This window comes from Vidua macroura, chromosome 1 (assembly GCF_024509145.1).
Source record: "Vidua macroura isolate BioBank_ID:100142 chromosome 1, ASM2450914v1, whole genome shotgun sequence".
Taxonomy (NCBI): domain Eukaryota; kingdom Metazoa; phylum Chordata; class Aves; order Passeriformes; family Viduidae; genus Vidua; species Vidua macroura.
In genome coordinates this window covers 34,486,363-34,508,865 of record NC_071571.1, presented here as the reverse complement: position 1 = coordinate 34,508,865, position 22,503 = coordinate 34,486,363, and the positions used below count along the sequence as shown (strand labels likewise).

Genomic DNA, 22,503 nt, shown 5'->3' with positions numbered 1-22,503 from the left:
TGGCAAACTTCTCTTTTAAGTTTCTTTTGCTCTTTCCAAGTATTTCTAATAAAGACACTTCTTTAGTGCCTACATGTATATACATACGTGTTATTATTGAAAGGTAAGAGGACTGATCAAAATGGATCAAAAGCTGAGAAAGCTGTGCTTTCAAGTGGATGAGGTGTCAAAGCCTGCTGAGCATTTGCAAACTGTCAGAGCAGAGCCTGGAGCAGGGACTTGCTCAGGAGCAGAGACAGGAAGCAAAATGAATCTGGAAGGAACACATGTCTAGTGGAGTTCATAGAAAGGCTTTGTGCATGCCACAGGGCATCAATAATATACCTTTTGTTAGATATAATAAAGTCTTGGCAAAGACAGGTGATGACTCAGGAAGCACAAACAAATAGAGAGAGTCTCTGAAAAAGTAAGGAAAACAACTGCAACCCGTTTCAAGTTTAAAAGAAATATTACCAAATCAAAAGCAACATCTGGCAACTGGTCTTCCCACCACCCCAATTTAATTCTTACTATGCTCCATTAGTGTTCAGCAAAGTCCAAAGGCCATGAAATACAGGCAGTTAGGAGCTCCTACCCTCAGACAGATGAGGGATCATTTGTCCCCTAAGGAAGCTTCTGAATATAGAGCAGAAACACCCTCTGTGAAGTTTCCAGAATGGAAACCAAAATATTTCTCTGAGGATATTTTTCCTCTGCTCTTGGGCTGGTAACCTGATGTGCACCTTCTCTTTTGAACTTGCTTCTCTGGGCACTGGTGCAGTCGCAGCCTGTGGGGTTGCAGACCATGCAGAGGGTCCCAGAGCAGCCTTGGAAGGAGCAGTTCACCTCGGAAGACAAAGGCAAGCAAATCTGAGTCGCTCTGCATTTTGAACAAATGGGCACAAGAAGCTACCTCATCTTAGCCAAGAGAACAGATTAGGCTGTTCAGCTTCCATCCTAAAAGTATGCTGGGCTGTGCCTTGACAAGAGGGCTCCAGCACACCATGGGTGAGCCCGGAGAGCCTGACAATCTGTGGGCGCTGTAAGGAGCTGACACAGGAGGCGTCAACCTCGCCTGTGCTGTTGGGTCTTGAGTTGCAAAAGGGTGTGGAGATGGCAGGCAATGTGGAAAGCAGTGGTCAGTGCTGGGCGTTCTTCATCTCATAAATGCTGCTAATGCATGATACTGCAAGAAGTGTCACACACATGAAGCCAAAGACACCATTTCTCTGTGTTCTGGAGGGGGCTTTTAGAGTTGCCTTAACTGAAAATGGGGCTTTTTATATTCATTTGAAGAAAACAACACCCATACTACTACTAACTGAGAGTCATCAAAAAGTACTAGGCTACTAATATATCATAGTGACATGTCTCAGTAAAGCTTTGGAGACAGAGAGAAATGCCAGTGAAAGACAGGTTTTATGGTGGTGATGTCCCTAGACCAAACCTAACCTTTGCAAAAAACTGTGCTGACACCATTAAAGACACCCTAAGGATGAATTACACGCATTACATCTTACATTACATAATGAGAGCTGTATAGGGGAATTTCTTACAGTTTTATTCCTACAGCTTCTAATATTAAATAGGATTTGTACACCCTAAATTTAAATGAAGTTTCTAAAGCATTTCAAGGCATACATCACCTAGATTAGGTAAAACTAATTTGCGAAACAGGTTTCCAAAACACAGATGCTTCACTGATATAAAACTAATTTATGAAACATGTTTCCAAAACACAGATGCTTCAGTGTTTGGCTCAGGCAGTTTCCCCACATTTCTATCAGCTATTAAACTTCAGTTGAAGTCCCACTCAGGACAAGACTGCACTTTCCATCTAGAAGTGAGGCCTAAAAGAAATAAGAACAAAAAAGCTACTGAGACCTTGTGATCTCCAGAGAACAGGAATCTCTGTGGCTAATGATAAAATGAGTCATTCTTACACTGAAAAATCTCTTTCCAGAAAAGCAATATTCAGCTGTCTTCTCTTAGGTACCACAAAAATAAAATTCAAGGCAAAGGACTTGTCCTTTCTACTACTTTCTCCATAGGTAAAATGGAGTATATACAACAAAGCTGAAGCCTGCCTGTATGGTTGCAAGTTCTGCGCTGCTTTCAAGCCTCCAGAATAGAGCTCAGCTTGACATTGAAAATCTTTGTGGAGGTTGGTCATTCTATCAAACTTGACAGAGTCATAAATCCAAGGCACTGTGCAGCCAGGCACAGAGTTGGTTTTTTTTCCAGGATGAGAACACATCTGAAACAACACGCTCAGACAGTGTGGTATTATTTACTTACAGCTGAACTTAGGAGATCGGGTAGCAGCCTCAGAAATTATCCCAATTATTTGAAATTGCAGTATAGTGTAAGAATTCTGTCAGAAGAGAGGACTGCAATAGGCAGAGCAGGGAAAAAACTAAGATTTTTTTTTTTTTAATAAAGCAAAATGAACCAAGGCAAGCATTCAAAAATAAGTTACTGAAAACCATTTTATAAACTAGCTTTAAAATCTCTTAATAGCATTACCTTACCTTTTGTTTTGTCTGAAGAAATATATATGAACCAATAATGTTCTCATGAGATTTCATTACTGAAAAGGCTCATTAGAAAAGGCATTAAAATACTAATTACCTCATAAACTATTTAGTTGTGTACCCACTGGGATAGTACTTATGAGTGCTCAAGCTCTTCATAGATCCAGCTAATCAATTAATGCTCATTACAATCAGAAAGAGTATGCAGCATGCAGCATGCAGGAGAAATAAATAAGTCAGAGGTTAGCAAAGAAAGTGATTTGGCTGTAATCGAGCCTCCCTTTGTAACACAACTGTTGTCTGCTACGATTTAATTTTAATCAGCCTTTTTGGTACTTCTGGTAATGTGACTCTTCTTGTCTCAAGAATCTCAGCTATTGTTATTGCTCCTCCAAGTACATAATTTATTATGGGAGATACATCAAATACTACACGGAGATTCAAGTGGACAGGTAGGGTTTTCACTGATACCATGCTAACATTACCTGCTGGGTGTATAAAACCAGAGAGGGGTTTGGAGGTGTGTCCTGAGTGGCTTTCTGCAGCAAAGAAGAGGAGCAGCCACAGAGACATGGATGCACTGCTGGCTGTCCTGCAAATCAAAGCCCAGCACCAGCCCCTACCTACCCTACACCAAGGCTTGGGAAGGGTCAGGAAATGTCAGCTGGTGAAAACTGGGCTCTCATAGTCTTTCACAAACACTATGGGGGAAGGGGTCCTGCTTTCCTGCCTGCAGAGATGACACATATGCTCCTTCACCTCAGGAGCACCAGGACTGTGGTCTGTCTCTCTTCGCTGGGTATGGTGGCCCAGAATCAGCACTGGAAGCACCTGGAGCCCGAATAGACCCTGTTGGGCACTTCTCCTTCCCTTTTGCCTCGGCCTCTGCAAGGAGGCTCCTGGCACAGTGCTGTCACCATCAGCGTGGATATGGTCCATCACTTGTGATGGTAACATCCCACTGAGAAACAAAGGATGGAGAGTGACAGGAGGCACCTCATGGCTTCAGGCAAATGCCATTTCCCAACTATGCGTGGATCATGGTTTCTTCTGCCCTGTAACTGGCAGGAGACTCAACAGAATCTACAGCAGATTTTTTTTTTTTTTTTAACAGATTTTAGAATCTGTTTAAAGACATCCAGGACTTAATCCTTGTTCCTTATCATCTCCTTCACATCTGCAACTCAAGAGAGCTTCACTTTTGCTTCAGATCTGAAAAGTCCCTGCAGGGAGATCTTACATGCTCCAGAGAAATGCATGATCATGATTTTTTCACTATGGAGGGAACAAACCAAAAACAGGAGGAAGTTTAGGGCTACTTCATCCAGCTGGTCGTCACCCAGGCTGCGGTGACCAGGAGCCCTAGGGATAGCTTTCCTCCTTCACTCCTATAGGAGGAAAGAACATACTGGATGGGTACTACAAGTCATAGCTATGTTATTTGGATTTTTGTGGGTAGTAGTAAACTAGCATCATGAGTCACATATACCAGTTTTACTAAGACTAGCATAAACACATCTTGAATTTTAAGTGCAGTAGAAAAGGAAGCTTTACTTTCTAAAATCTTAAAAATGAGATTAAGCTACCTTATTTTCTTATTTCCTATTGAAATGAAGGATTTCAGTATCCGTGAGCAATCCCAGTAACCAAAATTTCACCAAGGGCAATTCATTTCTATTTTAGTTCTCAGTACTGATGTGGTTATATACTTTTTTTCACATAAACTCTATATTACCTCTGGGAACTCTGTATGCAACAAATTCAGACATTGCTTAGATCAAGTTTCCAATCAAACTAATCCACCACTAACATGATTTAGAAGACTGACAAGCCTCAGCAAAGTCATGTAGCTGAACAAATTGCTTTTTCTTTGTGCAAATGGTAGCCACCCCAAGTGTTAGTAAGTGTTCTTTGGATAATACACTTGGATTTTCAGACATTTATTTTTCTTCGGCATTCAAAAGTATTTCAGGAAAAGCGGTTTCTAAACAGAAGATAAGGTAATATGCAAATAAATAAATGGAGAAAGTTAGCCAAATAGGCCTAGATAAGATTATGCTTGCATAGCAAAATTGCATGTAATGGAGGAGGAAAAAAACCCTCTGTAACCACAGGAAAGAAAAATGGACATGTGCACAAACATGCGCACCTTCAAACATCTGACCAATAAACCTAGGGCTCTTCAGACTGCTGGCTCTTACGATCGCCTACCACTGCCTCTAGCTTAAATGAAGAACTCAAACCCCCAGATTTTGTACACATCCATATATTAATGTTTTAGCAGTATTTTTTAATTTAATAAAATTCCTGGAAGATGAAGTTCGAGCAGTATCTGTTACAAACCTCCAAATAAATAGTTTTCTCTCTGACATAGTCACACACTATACACCAACACCAGCCTGCAGAGCAGCTGCACACGTCCATTAGATGGAAAGCAGATCAGGACTTCCCCCACCCCTACCCTGGGTATCTCCTGGCTGCTTTGTTGGCAGCCAAAACAAAGTTCACGCTTAACCTCATGCTAAAGAGCCTCTGTTAACAGTCGGGGAACACAGTCCATCCTCTTCACATATATTTCTCCTGAACCACAAGCAGCACATAAAGCAGACTCTAGTCAAATCCAGTAATGATGCTAGGTATTTTGGGAAGAAAAAAAAAACTAAAAAGTTGGCACAGTAAGGCGAATGTCATACTTCAGTGTATAGTGGTGTTCTGTCAGAAGCCAGACATATTAAAAATATTTACATAATTTAAAATAATTTGTACAGGTCTAGTAAAGTCTATTTTAGGCTTTGGGCTTTAATAAAAGTTTAAACATTTGCTAGATCCCATTGGAGTTCATGTGTAACCCTGGCATTTAAGGGCAGTATTGAGGATATGCCATTACTAAACTTTTCATATTAGTATGAGTGTGAACTGAAATACCAAAATAAAAAGATAACAATATTTCTCATGACTTGCAAACAGTCCTGGACTTTATATGTATTTCCAGATGGGAAACTAAAAATGTACTCTATGTTTGCACATGTATATTCAGAGGTGGCTTGTAGTCTAATTTAAACATTCCAGAATAATGTGACCTAAATATAACAACATGAATCATCCATCACTTTCAAATAAACATCTGGCAATTTTTCATTATGAATCACTAGGGACAGATACCAATACCTGTCACAAAACTGCTAGTGGTTGTCTGGTATGATGAATCAATTATAAAAATCTTCTGGTATTATTCAGGGGATTAGAGAAAATAATGTATCCTTAAATATTATGTAATGAACACCTACAGGAAGCTGAGTTGAAAAGTGAAGTCAGATAAAGTTCATATGAGATTCTGGAGCAGTTGTCAAAACACCAATGTGCAAGAATAAGAGGCAAATATGTATTAAATATTTAGTGTATAAAATGCTATGAATAACCTTCCCACATATGCTCTGTAGTCAGAATGTATGCAGTCTGCAGAACATTCTGTAAAATACAGAATATGAATTCTAAACAAAAAAAAAATTAAAACCAAAATAAAAAAAAAAAATGTTTACCTGGCAGTATAAAATTCTGGAAGGGCCAAATCTCGCCTAAAGGAAATGTTGAAATTCAGAAGTATAAACTAGGTCCTCAGCTGATGCAAAAAACATACAACTCATTTGAAGTCAACTCATCCAAGTTTACAGCTGAGGATCAGGGCTAAATTAGAAAAGTAATCTTTGACTATACTAAAATTCTTGACTCTCATATTATAAAACTAGAGGATTATGATATTCTATATTAAATTGCTTAAGGGGCTTGTCTCCTTTCTGAACACTCATTTTGGAAAATTAAAACGGAGAGGAGATGAGTTGTAGTGAAAAGATGGACGTTTCGTTTTAAATCATTTCCAGTAAACTGAACAACCAAACCGCAAAAATCTTGTCTGCTCTTTTCTATTTTACAAAAGTTTTCTTTCTTTTTTGTTTTTAAGACATAATTTTAAGACCAAGCTTTCATGAATGAAAATGTTTATCATGAAGATAACAATCCTAAATTAAAGTTCTTCCCCACTGATATTGTTACTAAATGAAGAATCTGATATTATCTTAAAGTAAGATTTGTGGAACATTTTTCAATATGAAAAAGAGTTGGTTTCAGTGTGACTTTAATATAAAAAATGGGAGGAAAAAAAAAAGGACATCTATGACTAGCAGATGAAGGTTTTGCATAAATTGAATTCTATTCCTAAAAAAACTGATAGTTTTTTAGTCAAATCTTCATGCTAGTTCACCTTCAGCTGGTCAAAGTCTGTGTTTGTTCCCCCTGCCTCTGCAATATTCCAGCAATGTCCAGTATTTCACTGTCTTCTTCATAACGTAAGTTCTTTGAAATGAAGGGAACTACCTAAAGCAGAGTCACTTGGATGTGCCCACCTTGCCAGAGCCAGTCCTCAGCATACGAGCAACAAACGGAGTAAAGGTAACTCAGGTCCCCTGGGGGGCATCCCATAAAGTGGGCTGCGCAGCAGTCAGAATAAAGGGGATATGGAGTGCAGGGGACACAACTAACTATGCTGCATCCCATGCAGTCTGACTACAGAGCACATTTGGGAAGATTATACATAGCATTTTATACACTAAAGTCTCAGATAAACTCTACTGGCCAGCAATTTGCTAGTAAAAACCAGAGCTGAGAACAGTTTGCTGCGTAAGTGTTTCCAGGGTGGGAGACCCAGCCTGTCCCAGTTTTTAAATTACCTCCTCTAAACATAAATGAACATCTGGAGGACAGCATATATCCTTCCCAGCACTGAGAAGTGTCACCGGCCATATCTGACAGAATAAACAACAAATGCTGTGAACATTCCCTTGGACTGCACACAGCTTGTAGTAGGGTTTCAAATATGTCTGTGATCTTAGAAGGAGCTCTGCAGGGGTATTCTTTAGTCCTGGTTTGGATATGGTTGACATTATGTGAAAGTAAGTGCTCTCCTGAGATTTCAGTGAAAGCCACGATGCCAGGGAAGCTGATCTCACAAGGCTTCCATCATCTCAGATGACAGAAGTCTCAGAAGATCAGTTAATTTTTGTCATTCTGAGCCAAAATCTCATCAGTAAAGTTCAGGAAATTTCAGGGGCATTAAATCCAAACACAAAGCACCACCTTCATTCAGATTTGAATCCTAAATTTGAGCCTGCACTCCCTGTAAGCTTGAGGAGTTCTGTCTTCCCATTCTTCCACTAGCCATGAAAAACCAGTGTATTTCAACAATTATATTGATATTACCAACGTTAATATTAAGTAAAAAAAAAAAAACCCATACATTTTTCTCAGACAGAACTTGTGTTTTCTGGAACTGGCAGCCAAAAATTCTTCTGTGCTTGTTTCAGCTCTTCCACTGACAAATTGTGTGGCCTCTAGTGAGTCACTCCAATTTTCTCTCTCAGTTCAACAGTTTGAAATTATTTATTTCACAGGAAGACTACCATAATTAATAAACTGCTTCATTAGCTACTGCATAGTTTTTAGAAAATACTTTTTAAGCCTGTCCATAAAGAAGAAATTTATTGCCATGAGGATTTTTCTTGCAGCTCTTATGTCCTCAGTGGTTAAAATATGGGGCTGGTAAAGTGTGTAAAACCATCTCCCCCACCCAAAGCCCAACACTTGTCATGAGATGCACTAGTATATCCCAATCAAATGCTGGGCTTAATGTGCAAAAGCCTGAAGCTCAAAACAATTTATATTATTTGTGGATCTTGCAAAACTCCTGGAAAATGAAAGCTGTACATATTCCAAGAAAGAGACTGAAATGTATCTGTGTGAAGCAGAACTTCCCTGTAATGCAACCATGCTTTTATTTTTACAGTTTCCTTCCCTGGCTTCACTACCATAAGTAGTGGTTGCTTTTACTTGCACCAGCACCCACTGACACACAACTTTACACAAACAAAACCTTTTCTGTAGGGGACATTTGGGCACCAAACAAATTACCCCTACATATACATATGTATCGGACTTCAGTTTCAAAACCTTATGACACAAAAAAGCCAACAGTTCATCTGTTGGGCTAGATGATAGTTACAGCAAGCAAATACTGGGATTGTATTTCAGTTATTGCTATGGTTACAAAATCAGGGTGGACACTGGGGAGAAAAGGAGAAAGAGAAACAAATCTACAAAGACAGTAAATCCTCTAAGGAAAGAGGGTGGTGGAGAAACACGGAGAAAGAGACAGGGTGAGGGCTGGTGGGTGGGGGAGAAAGAGAGGTCACTTTAACACCCAGCTGAATCAAGGCAAACAAAATAATAAAAATCCAAGTTCTTCTAGGGAAATAGTGCTGATAAGATCACTGCAGGATAAAGTGACACAAAGAAAGAAAAATGCAAGGAATTGTTACAACTTGTGCCTGCAAGAAGCAACACAATTCATATGCACTCGGGAGAAGCAAGATCAGATATTCCGCACATATTTGCAGCAACTCTAAGTAACTGAACTGCCTTGCTTCTCTAGTGAATTTACTGAGCCACTGACAGCTTAAGAAGAATTAGTTCCTACCTAGTCTAGTATAATATATATAATATATATTAATATATATAGTAATATTATTAATATTATATAGTATAATATATATACATAATCCAGAAATTAGGCAGGTTGGGTACAAGGTCCTGTTTCAGTAAACAAACCACAATATGCTTATCTTCACCTATCACAATAATACCTTAATCCACAGCAAGGCACACTGTCTGCAGGCAAAGCTACTGCCGAGGAAAGGTTTTAAAGCACGAATCAGGAACACACTGAAAGTTTGGCTTTGAGGACTTTTAAACATAAGCACAAATATAACAGGAGATACAATTTCAGAATAGTTAGTTTTGTCAACAGTTGCAGAAGCACTGTGAGTTTTAACTACACAACGTCCCTTCTGTGAAAACACTTCTCAGTTACTGATACAGGAAATTTCATCATTACTCTATTTTTTATTTGGAAGATGTTGCTTTGCACTTTTTTTTTTCTCTTATGCTGCTTTCATTGCTTTATTGTGAAGTACAAGGTGAGCAATTGCTGTTGAAAACTCTACAGAGATGCAACATTTTCCCCTCTTCTCAGCAGTCCAGAAGCCATGCAAAGAAAAGCCTTCTGGCCCTGAAGCATTATGTGCTGTTCTACTAAAGTGATTCTATTCCCAGACAGCTTGATAGGAAAGCATGGACTTCAAACTGTTTATTTTGTTCAGCAAAGTATCTTCAGTCACAAAGTGTGAAGTATCTAAACCTAGAGTTTCAGCGGCTCTGGTCCTGCCTGGACTGCCTATGTCAGCCCCTTGCCTGAAATCAGCATGGAAACCTTGCAAACCTGGGCTCAGAGCAGGAATCCAGAGGGATGTCCTTCCCAAGGCCACCAGCTGTCCCAGCCACTGCTGTTTGGGCTGCACTTTTTGCTTCCACATGCAAGGGCTGCTGCAATGGCTGAACCGAGCACCAAAGCGGGGCAGGGGTGAGAGCTTCCTCCAGCTGCTTCTCGCTTTGCGCCGGTTGCACCGTCACAGATCACAGGCACAGAAACACATGTTATTTGTAAAACAAGGAACAGCAAAAGGCTCCATCCAAACTCAGACCATAATCTGCATCTGATGGAAGCCCTCGACCTTTGTGACCGAGCCTTTCTCATTTGGCTGGCACGTTGTGTTCCTGCAGATAGCGAGACATGCTTGTCTTAGAGCCATACAGAATGCAGCCAGGTCTCTGCAGACAGCCTGGCCTTTCTTCCGGGATGGAGAGCTGAGTGATGCTTGCACTGGGATTTACACAGACATCAACAGGATGTGGACCCTTACCTCTGATTAACTTGAATAAAAATTAGTGCTGATGACGCTATAACTTCTCTCCTCCTCTGCCAAAGCTGTCCGGCATTCTTAGGTATATTGGGAGGTTTGGTTATTTTACTATTATAATTAGGAACATACACTCTACCAATTTATTACTTTTCTTTTCTGGTTACGTTTTTACTCTTTCACCTGACAGATACTTTAAAAAAAATTTTTTTTTAATTTTTTTGCTGTTCAGTAATGCTTACAAGTCAAAAAACAACAGCCCACAGTCCTATGTGCTTCTGATACAGAAATAATTTATTTTCTTTTCTTTTCTAAAGAACCATACACATTCTGTCAGGATTACAAGCACAGCCAAGCTACACATATAACATTTAATTTAAATTTTATAAAAATACATATCGAGCAAATGGCAGACAGAAATTGTAAAAGAAAAAACTAATAGATTAAATTGAGAACTGTAATTTTAAGTTCAATTCTTTCATTGCCACTCTGCTTTTTATACCTTCTTTCAGAGGCCATAAATTTCTGCAGATAAAGATCAATGCCTTGCAAAATTCAGATAGAATGGCATCAGCTCCATGGAAAAGACCTGCTGTCACACAGGCTTCCAGTGGTTCAGTGCACACTATTTATCTTTCACTCCAGTAATCCATGCAGTATTGCACTTCCGAGTTCTAAAACCTCCAGTACTCTGAAAGTGCAAAACCAAGCTGTATGAAGGCAGTATATTCAGGCAAATGCACTGCCAACAGTTCCAACTTCACAATACTCTCAGCCTACTGTACCACATGTTAATATGCTGCACGTGCGACTCTGCATATTTTTACCATGTACACTAAAGAGCTATATGTTTCCTCCTCTTTCCAATGCAATATATTTTAATATAAAATCAATGTGTGTTTTTGGTGGGCAGCATAAGAGTTTTACCCACTCAGCTGTGAATCTAAGAAGAAAGCAGTATTGATTTAGATGTTCACTCATTCATTTACTAGGACAGTTTTAAAGCATTAGGTGATAACCTAATTGAGAGGCATACTGTGAGGGAAACTGAGATTGCTGTGATAAATTAAATCAGTTCTGAGATGTCATCTACAATACCTTAATACTTGATGGAATGTTGTCCTGAAAAAAATTAAACCAGGAAGTAAGTATCTTGGGTGGCAGAGTGTGGCTTTCCATAAATGCCAGTGACACAAGGTGATTAAAATATGTATTGCTTATTATAGAAACATTACATTAATGCCACACATATTCTATATTTGTGTGTAGATCCGCTTGTATATCAGACAATGTATATATCTATCAGACTGGCCTCCATTTCCATTTCCCACTATAAACCAATCAAGGGTGTGAATCTTTTGCCATCTATCAGCTTTCTTTAAAAAACCTAGCATCACACAGCATCTCTACTGGTATTATTTATTCACATGCATTTTACAGAGGCAAATTAAGTCACATGTGTCACCAAACAGTGTTATGACTGCTGCATGCCAAACTGTGCTTGCACTGCTCAGGTAGATACTGCCATGAGGCCAGAAGGATCTGGTCTCACATCTGGGTCTCACATTTAGAGGAGCCTGTCCTGCATTCTGTCACATAGGCCTCCCAAAGGTGCTTATACTCCCGTGGATTTGGGCATCTGATGAATCAGGCCCAAAGTCCCCTGGACTTCTCCGGTTACTTCAGTCACTAGCTACAAGCATCTTAGATGACTCTGGTGTTGGACACATCCATTCTTCTTGGGGTGGGCCAGTCAAAGAGAACATAAGCAATGCTGAATGCACCAGCAGTAATAGCATAAGCAGAATCCAGGGAAATCTGAAATTCTTTCCTAATGCAGGACACAGTCTGATAAGGTACTAAGCACCCTCACTTTTAACTTTTAATTAAGTCACCAGAGTATGTGAAGTATCATGCTTTAAGTATGAGGAAAAGCAAAATAGTTAATAGCAAGAACAAACATCCCTGTAACACAGATTATTCTGATTTAAAGTCCATGAACTTGCATGTAAGAAATAATTTTGCTCTGAATATTTCCTGCTTTGTATTCAGGCAGATGATTTATATTCCTTAAAGCAGTGGCTAAATGAAGAGGCTTTTTACATTGCATGTGTGCTCATACAGAAACAAAATATAAAATTAGAATATAGAAATATAAAATGTTTTAAAAACCTCAAACCCGCATTTGAAAATAGGAAAAGTCCTGGAACTCTGAGTTATACCTCTTAAGAGTTAATGTGTGCAGGTTTTTTTCTACTCTTGGAAGAGTGGCAGAACTAAAGGCTCTGCTTGTTCACTACACCACATTTTGGAACTGATAGCAATTTCTTCATACATTAAAATGCCTTCATACATTAGATTTAGGGGCAAAACTTGCTTACCCAGATTAAAAGGTAATTTGTATTAATATACAGTTTCAGTCATTAAAGCACAGAATTCTCACCATATGCACCAATAATTTAATCTTATTCTTGAGTAGCCTCACACTACCATTAAAAAAGAGGCAGGGGGTGTGGGGAGAGAGTAAACTACAGAACCTTTAGTCCCCAAAACAGATACCAGTTTTGGATTTATTCAGCCAAGGAGTATTTAGCTTGGCTCAGCTACACTTGCATTGAAAAAACACTTGCCTATTCCAAAAAGTTTTTAACAAGCTCTGCTGCAGATGCTGTTGCCATTTGGCATGTCACCGTCACTGTGTGGTACAGCAGAGAGAACTCTCGACCACAGGTTTTCCTTGGCTGGGGGAGCCAGCATTTTTGGCTATCATTCTTCTTCTGGCCAAATGGCTGCATGTTTACAGAATGTGGTTTTAGAAAGAGTGTTAACAGAGGTTGGGTTAACAGCCTAACCCAGACCAACAGTGAGGCAAAGGCATGACCTACCCAACCTAAGAAAACAGAGGTAGAATAAACTTGTATGTGTTGTTGCTCTTAACCCAGAGTCTCTTATATGCACCATACCTAAAGACAAGTAGATATTTTTCTTTGCCTCAGGATGGATGACAACAACTTTAAAAGCTGCACCAGTCATGCAAAGTAGAAATATATAAAAATATGTGGTTGCTTAATCTTCGTTGGCTTGATTTCTTTCTCTCACTTATGACAATTTTACCTTGGCAAAATGCCACTGAAAGAAGTTCAATGAAGTTACTCCTTTTTTTCACTATGATGAGATATCTTGAGAGGATAAAAGCCCTACAGAGTTAAAACTAAAAACTTCTGTCTTCATATTTCCATTAGACAGCAGCAAATGGCAGTTCTGAAACTTAAAAAGACAAAGCGTTTCTACACTGATTACTTGATTCCAAGGATATCAGTCCCAAATACCTCCACAAGAATGCATATAAAGCTGGGAAAAACTAGAGGGGTCCACCTCTAGTTTAATTTAACCACATTAATCCTATATCAGTACACATGCCTGAGAAGCCTTGATCTTTTAAGATGTAGAAGAACTTTAAAAAACAATTTTGTTTTTTTGTTATGACATCTGACTTGTATAAATAATTTACATTTGTCCAAATTCTGACACTTCTTTTTGATGGGAACACCTTTGTTGCATTCCAGAAAAAGAAAATATCCCATTTATAGATAGATAGATAGATATAGATAGATATAGATTAGATATAGATATAGATATAGATATAGATATAGATATAGATATAGATATAGATATAGATAGATAGAGATAGAGATGGATACAGATATTGATTTGGATAGATACAGATATTATTTGGTATCCTTCTCTGACACACCATGCTCCTATTTGGAAAAAACAAGGACTATGTACACTCCCTCTGCAGCACACACTTTATATTGCATTCTTTATTAACTCACAATTTTCTTTCAAGTTATGGAACACAGAAACCATTAGAGAAACAACCAGACCATTTGCTTAAATTCTATGGATCTGCACCAAAAATCCTATTTAGCACAGTATGGATCAGATAGTTCACCCTTCAGTTCCCTCTCACTAAGAGATCAGTTAGGACTAAGAACAACTTGAAAGTTCATAGACACAAAGGCAATTTACTACAGCATATTAAAAAAGAGTATAACGTATGACTAAGAATGAAGTAAGCAGTGTCTGGCTACATCCCCCCCCCACTGTCTGGGTAACTGGTATGCAACAGCAATATGAGAAAATACAGTCATTTCAAAAAATTCTCTTTTTACCATTTTGGCTTCTGAATGCATTGGGGGAACTTGAGGTGAGGCACATGGATTATTGAGGTTCGGCCCTTGCATCCCCATGATGTTGGAGTTCATTGACATTTGTCGCTCCATCTTTTAAAAGAAATTTTAAAAAAAGCTTTTAGTACATCTGGAGACATTTGCAAGAATTTACTCTCGGTTTCTATTTAAATAGACTCAGCTTTATTTCTTCAAGTCATGACTGGGAAAATAACAATCTGTGTCATGAATTGCATATGTGTATGCACGTAGGCGTGTGTTTCATCAGAATCGGCCCTGAAAACTCACAGCCAATTATAAAGAAAGGGTTTTTTTAATAAACAAATGTAGCAGCCACCCAGGTTTGCACTTTTTTGTAATGATTTTCTCCCTTTCAGTATAACAACACTCAGAGTTAAGTGGTTTTAAAAGCATCACTGTATAAAATTGTAGCTTCCCCTCCCAGTGCAGCCCAACTTAGATTGTTAAAAGCATAAATAAAAATCTACAATCTCAAGCATATGGAAAATAAGTTGGCTATTTTTCCTTCACTTGGACTGCTCAGCTGGGAAGAGTTTTCCACATGTCTTGTAAGGGAAGCTTTCATGCACTGCTGAGATAACAAAAAACAAAGCAAAACTTCTCCTGGCTGTTCAGAGCCCTTTCTGCAAGCTAGTCTCACTAGGCTGGGAGGGAGTGATACAAATAAAACCTAATGGCAGTAAATCCTCTATAAAATAATTTCCTGGAAGATATTCCCCAAAAAAAGACAAGCCCCACACACTGCTAAAGAAGGGTTATAGTGCTGCTTCCAGACAGAGCTAAGCATCCCACCTTGCTTTGAGCCAGTCTGCTGAATCTTTGGTTCTTACAAAAAAGACACTTTTTGGTCCTTCTGAGCAATCCAAGTAGGGGAGCTATTTTTTTGTGCCCTGTGGTGAAGCGTTGTCTCCCACCCTCCATGATGCCTGCAATAATGGGTGCTGGGCTTTGGGGAAATGTGAATATCTTGCTGTCCCCTAGCAGAGAAAAGCTGCCAAGGCCCTCTTTTCATTTCCCCATGGAGTAGGAGCAGCTCCCACTGCCATCTCCCCTGCAGGCCTTTCAGGAGTGCCGTTGGGCAGGAGGAGCTGCCAGTGCTGACAGGGTCTGTCTCGCCTCCACGCTCATCCCTCCAGGGCTCGCAGCCAGAGCACACCTGCTCGTCTGCAAGTAAAGCTCCCCAGCAGCAGACTGAAGCCACTGAACTTACACTGTTGCTGGATGTTCGTTGCATTTCAGGCTCCTTGGGAATCATGCCATAAAAAAACTTCCCACAATGACATGTTTTATGTTTGTTTTTTTTTTTTGTTAAACTTCCTGATTGATATTCCAGAAGAGTCTTATTGACAAGTTAATAATTAATAACTTATTCATGATTGCTCAAACAGCAGCCAAACCTGAATCTTTGCATCTCTGTGGAGTGTTCCCCTTGATCCAGCAAAGCTAGAACAAGCAGTGCTTTTCTCCCTGCCATGGTCAGTTGCTCTCAGGTTTGTCTTGCAAACTGAACACAGGGAAATGTAGCAAAAACTTCTCCTTTCTCCATCCCCTTTTCCCCATGTCATCCTTAATTTTCTCCACCCCTAACCTACCCCAATGTCTTCTACTGAAAAGGTTAAAAGGTTTAAATAATTTAAAATTTGAAATTACAGTTGTAAAGCAGCCCTTTGGCTTCTATAAGATGGGAAACATTCCTATCCCTCCAGAAATGATGAAAGATGAGCAGCAATTGTTACCTAGTTCTCAATAAGTGCAAGTTAACAGGCCAGAAAAGTAAATTGCATTTCTTTCTTCCTAAGTGGTTATCTTCCACACAAGAGGATCAATTAGAGTTCACTGACATAACTTATGTACATTGCTTTTCCAGTTTTTTTTCTGAATTCAGAATTTTTTTTTGTTCCAATACAGACATACTGATCTCATCTACATGAACAAGTATGAGAATCACAAATTGTAGTCTCATGTAAACTGCTTCTAATCACTCTCACACCAATTAACATGCCATTAACTTAATCAGAAATACTCTAGTCTAAGGTGAAGCACCAAAGAAGGTCCAGCTTCCTTATTACACTGGGTTTTTACAAAACCCAGAAGACTTTCACCTCTGCTTAGATTGACTCAAACACAACACAACTTTCCACCCTGCAAAAAAAGCCAAATAAGAAAACTTACAGGCATGAGTACAGCAGAAGATCCTGGCATGGTAGGGTTGGGCAGGGTGCCAGGCATAGAGGCAGGCATAGGCTGTCTTTGTCGGTTGTGTAGGTGCAGTAGTGAAGACAGAGAACCTGGGACAGGCCTAGAAGAAAGGAAAAGAAAAGAAAGCTGTCATGGGCTGTGAAGACCAAAACAAGCCTTACTCTGCCAGCCATTGGTAGGCACAGGCAGCTCCAGACAAGCAGGCACAGATAAACCAATCCAGGATTTGTCCTTTCCTGCATAAATCAGTGGAACATAAAGTTTTCAAGAAGAAGATGAATCACCTTCCTTATTCTCTTTATCAGTTAAAGCTCCAGCATAGTTCATCTGATATAACATGAATGTAAATCTATCAGCTGGTCTCAGTCTGAGCACTTCTGCACAGCATAGTGGCTAGCAAAGGATGGTACAAAAAAGATTTTCTACAGACAAACCAGAAAAATCTGCTGGTACTACAGTGTTGTAAGTTTAGCCCTCAGGAACAAAAATATCTGGATGATAGTTTTGCAGACTATGACAGAAAATTAACCACTCTTAAATTAAATTTGAAATTGTATCACCTGCAAATAAGTTGCTCTAAAATGAATATTTCAAATCACTCTTGATAATCTCTCCTGTGAAAATCTACCAAGCCTTCGTTCCAAAACAGTATCACTAATTTTATCACTTAGCACACCATCAGGACACAAAAAATGGGAAAGAAAAAAAAAAGTAGAAATAAAATTAGGAAAATTACATTCAGATTAAGCAGTTTATGAAAGCAAAACGCATGGACTACAGAAAAGCAGAGTGAATTATTTTGGCAAAAGGGGTTCAAAAGATTTAGAAGGATATTTTTAAGTACAGCACAGGGAAAACTGCATGTGAGAAAGCAGGCCCACTCACAAAGAAGAATCATAAAATTAATGGATTAAACAATGCTGGGACTACACTTGAAAAAAGCCTTTAAGAATGCGGCCTTGGGAATTATGTTGGCATTTTTTGTTGTTTTGGGGTTTTTTAGTTTTGAAGAAAGTGTCAGTTGCTTGAAGTTTCAGGTGAGTGTAATTTGCTACCTTTTCAAGCTTTCAAAAACCTTGAAAATAGTTTTCACATACAGTGCCTCAACAAACACTGACAGTACAAGTAGGTGTGTTAAGTTCTCAAAGAACAGGATGCTTTTCTGTATAGCACATGGTTTCGATTTTTTATTGGGAAGGAGAGTTGCCCCTAAAGGTATGAGACGAACTGGAGAAGAGGGTGCATAATCTGGGAGTTTGAAGAGCCTCTGCAGGGGCTATCATGGCAAAAGTCTAAGATGTTTAGAGCCTCTAAACATCACAGTTGATTTAAAGCCTTGGTAGAAGTATCCTTTGCTTCAGTGATCAATCCACAGCTAGCCATAAAAGCCTCAAAATTGGGCTGACCTGGCCAGGGGAAGCAGAGTCATAACCCTAGAGGAGCAAGAGGTAAGACTATCCTGCTTGGTCTGAGCTGTGTCACACCAAATGATGGGGTTTTGCCCCTCCAATTGCATGTGGTACTGGCAACCACGAATACATACAACCGTCCTCTAACTTTAGCTGTCACTTCCAGCTATCAAATATTGTGCAAAAAGCCCAAAGGCTGTGAGTGATGGGATTCACAGACATCCAGTTTGGAGGACACCACATCCAGGGTCCCAAACTGTAGGTGCCTGTCTGATGGCAAAACCACCTTCTTCTGACATACAAGTCTCCTTCTCTTTTGCCAAGACTTCAAACCATCTAATCTCCTTTTCTTTAAACTCCCCAGTATTTCCCATCCTTGGACTTGCAATCCTTCAACACTCATGTCTTCAACCCCGTTTCCCTAGAAACATTTCTATCCCAACAAATGCCACCTCAAAATCCTTGCCCTGACAATTCCCTTATACTAAGACACTCTGCTCCTCCCACCCTTCTGCCCTCAGCTGCCCTCTTTTAGCAGCTGCACACAACTGAACCCATCCTTTTGTCTTGGTTCTCTGTGGACAGAAAAAGCCTGTGTTTTGAAGGATGTTTTAAAAATCCTCCCAGACACATACAGTACTTATTCAGAAGGGGAAGAAAGAAGCCCAAAAATAACAACAAATGTATCTCAGATACAGACAAGGAGTTCTTCCTATTCTTCCCTTGTTATCTGCTGATGGAGGAATGTGATGTACTTACATCTTCATATCACCTTAAAAAAACTTAAGACAACATTTTCCAAATGTGTGGTGTAATCCTGTGAGAGAGTGCAGTAAGTTCTGTGAGGGAGCATGATTGAATTTCTGAGGTATGCAGCTCAACTGTTGGCTCAGCACACGGGCTGAGCCTGGGGTGCCGCAGAAGTGGCATAAGTGGAATGGATGCAGTGCAGGAAAAATGAGCTCAGAAAATACACTCAAAGTACACAGACCCTGACCCATTCTACTGTCCACTTAAACTCAGCTGCTCCATGTACCAGCACTCATTCACACATGAGGACTTGACAAATCAATAGGACAGGGTCAAAATAGCGTGAAAAGCAGATTCAATGTTCTTTTGAAAAGAAAAAAAAGTGAGGAGATATTGGGTTGAATGTGAGGAGGAGATCTCAGTTTGGTTTTTAGAGGCTGTGGTGACCCCTACAAGCATGGTCCACTTCCCACTGGCCCATACTCATGAGAACTACTGCCCTGCAGAGCAGATGACAACAAACTCAAACAGGTCTTCTCTACCTCATGCTTTGAAGTTCGTGTGCCAGACAGAAGGGCTGGAGCCCCATGTTGGGGCATTTGAGGGGCAGAACAGAGTGTGCTGCAATGCTGGCTGGGGATGCCCCATGGGGTTCCGTACCAGACAGTGGATGGGAGGAGTGGGCAGGAAAGGAGAAAGCACTGGTGCACTCTCCTGCCCGGCCTGGAATGAGACTGAGGTGTGCACCCATCTGCCCACTCTGCAGCCCACTCTGCCCACCAGTTCAGATGTGTGGGAACTTAGATCTAGGGAACAGAATATATGGGAACTGCACTGACCAGAACCACGCATTCAATAAAAATACCACTTGAGTTTTCAGTGGGGTCAACGTAAAACAAGCACCGTGAAAAGAGCCCCTCCCACACCTTTATTCATTCTGAGAGTGCCTTACATACAGACCCTTTGTACAATTCACCAGTTACCTAATAAGCTTAGGTGTTAGGCTGTTTGACAGAAACTTATTTTGGCCTGACCTATACAATTTGCGCAAGTGATTCTCAAGGGACTGCATGGTTTGGGTTTTGCTTATATGTTCCAGAGCCAAAAAAATTTCCAAAATTGCTTTAATGAGTTTGGGAATATGGGGCACGGGCACAGGGGAATTATTGGTATTTATTAAAATGGCAAAGAATCTTCCTTGCTGTCCCCAGTTTTACCTTTAACACTGATTCATTTTAGGGGAAAGCACATTCTTTACACTTAGCTAGAGGAAAAAAATCTTCAGTTCTTCAGGTATTTTTTCTTACTACACTCCTGCTAGTCTATTTCCAAGTCTGCTTTTTAAAAGAGGTGTAGAGCAGTCAGAGAAGACTTGCACTTCAAGGTTGAGCCTCTTTGTTGAAAAGCCTGCAGTGCTCCTACCAGCGATAAAAGTGCTACATAATGCACTCTGGATTCCCCCCTCCCATATCGGGGAAACTGACATTGGCCAGTACTCATGGATACCTCCATTGCTCCTACACTGAATACAGGTTGTGGATTTAGCACGTGCTCCTGCACACTCACTCTCACAGAGCTCAGGGAATGTGTACGGCACAGAACCATACAGGCTGAGATACTGAATTTGTCTAAGACATCTCGTCCAAGGACAACACAATCTCTTTTGTTGTTGCTTTCTCTCTGGCAGCAAAGAAAGTCAGTGAGAGTTTATAAATGTTATTTTTTGGTGGACATATTGAATCTGCTCCTTTGTAAATGCTGAGGATGTACTGCCTGCAGCCTGTCAATCAATATTGCTGACTGGGAGATTTTCATTCCTTGGCATCTGTGTTGCTAAATAAATAGGGCTGTTGGGCAAACAGCCCACAGATAAAGGACATGTAAGATAGAGAACTGGCAGATGTTCAACCTCACTGAAAATCTGGCTACCCATGAAATTTTTCCAAAATTTAGGAATTTTTACTGTGTTCCAGTGGAAGCCTGCTGTTGAACATGATGGGGTCTCAGCCAGCATTTGTATCTGTCTCTTTGGGTGTACGTGGCCTGGATAGTCAGCATTACGGTGGCTTAGTAAAATACCTCACGTTAGCCAAGCTGCTGTAACTGACCATGCTGGCTCTTCTTCCTCTGCATGGTCGTGCTAGCACTATGAGTCACTCTTATTAACATTTAAACAGATGGGTGGTACCCTGCTAAGCCATGGTGACTCGATCATGTTCCATCATATGACTCTACCCAATGATTAAAGATAACTCCTCTAATGCAATCAAATATCTAGGATATATACTTCGGTGTCTTCCTCCTTGATTAATACCAAATGCTCCGTCTGATATGATGCCTGATGACTCAACACTACACTCATCTATTAAAAGACTAGGTTTCCCTTAACTTGAAGTCTTCAAGGACAATTTGGGCAGATGACAATTTGTTGCTGAGGTCTCATGACCTCAAACCATTTGGGGCTATGTGATGCTATTTAAAGTATCACTGCAGAATGTTTTCTACTATGGTAAAGCACTCCAGGTCAGTGGGTCTTAGCATGACCTCTCTCCTGGTCCTTACTCCCCTGCACATAACATTCATGCAAGATCATCAAGAATACCTGCATCACAGCCCTGTTTTGTTCCACTTCAGCTAGCTCTGGTGTGGAAAAAGTAGCCAAAAGTATACCAAGTTGCACTGGAGTAAAGGAACTCATCTCTTGACTTTCCATAGCCTTCAGACCAAGCCAGCTCACACTGGAGCATCCCACAGGTGGCTGGTTGTGCTGTGGAAATTTGCCATGTCAGCTTAGCACTAGCTGAGGGATTCCTGTACCACACTGCCGTTACACAACACACTTGATCAGACTTTCATCATTTTTATATATATGTATAAACATGAATGTATCTACATATTTATTACAACAGTGCCTAGAAGCCTTGGTTTAAAATAGTGAGGTGGCTGAGGTTCTGCCCCAAAAAGCTTGGAAGTCAAGGAAAAATGAGGGAAAGTGAGTAGAAGCGATAGGGAGACAGAGGTGAATAAGGCAGCAATGATATCGTTATGATCAATGTAATGAAGAGCAATCACTGCATGCCAGCAGCCTGGATCTTTTTCAAGAGATATCAGTATATGCATGTGGTTTGGGTGGCTTTCAGGCTTAAGCCCCCAAGTAGCCTACCATACTGAGAATAAGCACAGCTGGCTGCAGTCTACCCTCTGAAAGTCTCATTGACAGCCAGGTACTGTCACAATTAAACTTTTCATTGCAGAAAGTAAGTTTCCTGGAGCACATGTTTCCACAGACCAGCTGCAAGCTGCTTTTACAGCAGCTACTGCAGCCAGAGTACCTGGCCCAAGTGCTGTCGTGGGCCTTCAATATTTGAATAATTCAGTCAGAGGCAAAGACATGGAGGGGATGTTTTAATCTGAGAAATGTGTTCTGACTGGAAGGGCTGCCTCATTTACTGCCTGTCTGCAGGTTTTCGATCCACACTGCTATTATTTAAACCTACCAGTCTAACTAGGGCTTTCCTTATTTGTGATCCATTATTTCCCACCCTCAAAGTAGGGTAGTTGTGTCTAGCTTCAATTTATCCATTTGTCGTTCAGAGGAGGAAAGAAAAAATAA

At 40.1% G+C, this 22,503-nt stretch overlaps 1 protein-coding gene across 2 annotated transcripts in view; it reads right to left on the bottom strand.

The window, feature by feature from the left end:
* CREB5 (cAMP responsive element binding protein 5) overlaps window positions 1-22,503 on the bottom strand; it is a 251,080-nt gene that overhangs the window by 51,592 nt on the left and 176,985 nt on the right. For both annotated transcript variants that reach the window (XM_053989512.1, XM_053989522.1), the window contains 2 exons: window positions 16,705-16,831; window positions 14,494-14,604 (listed from right to left, as the gene is read on the bottom strand). In XM_053989512.1, coding sequence (XP_053845487.1) covers window positions 14,494-14,604; window positions 16,705-16,831 — 238 coding nt within the window. The remainder of the gene's footprint in view (window positions 1-14,493; window positions 14,605-16,704; window positions 16,832-22,503) is intronic.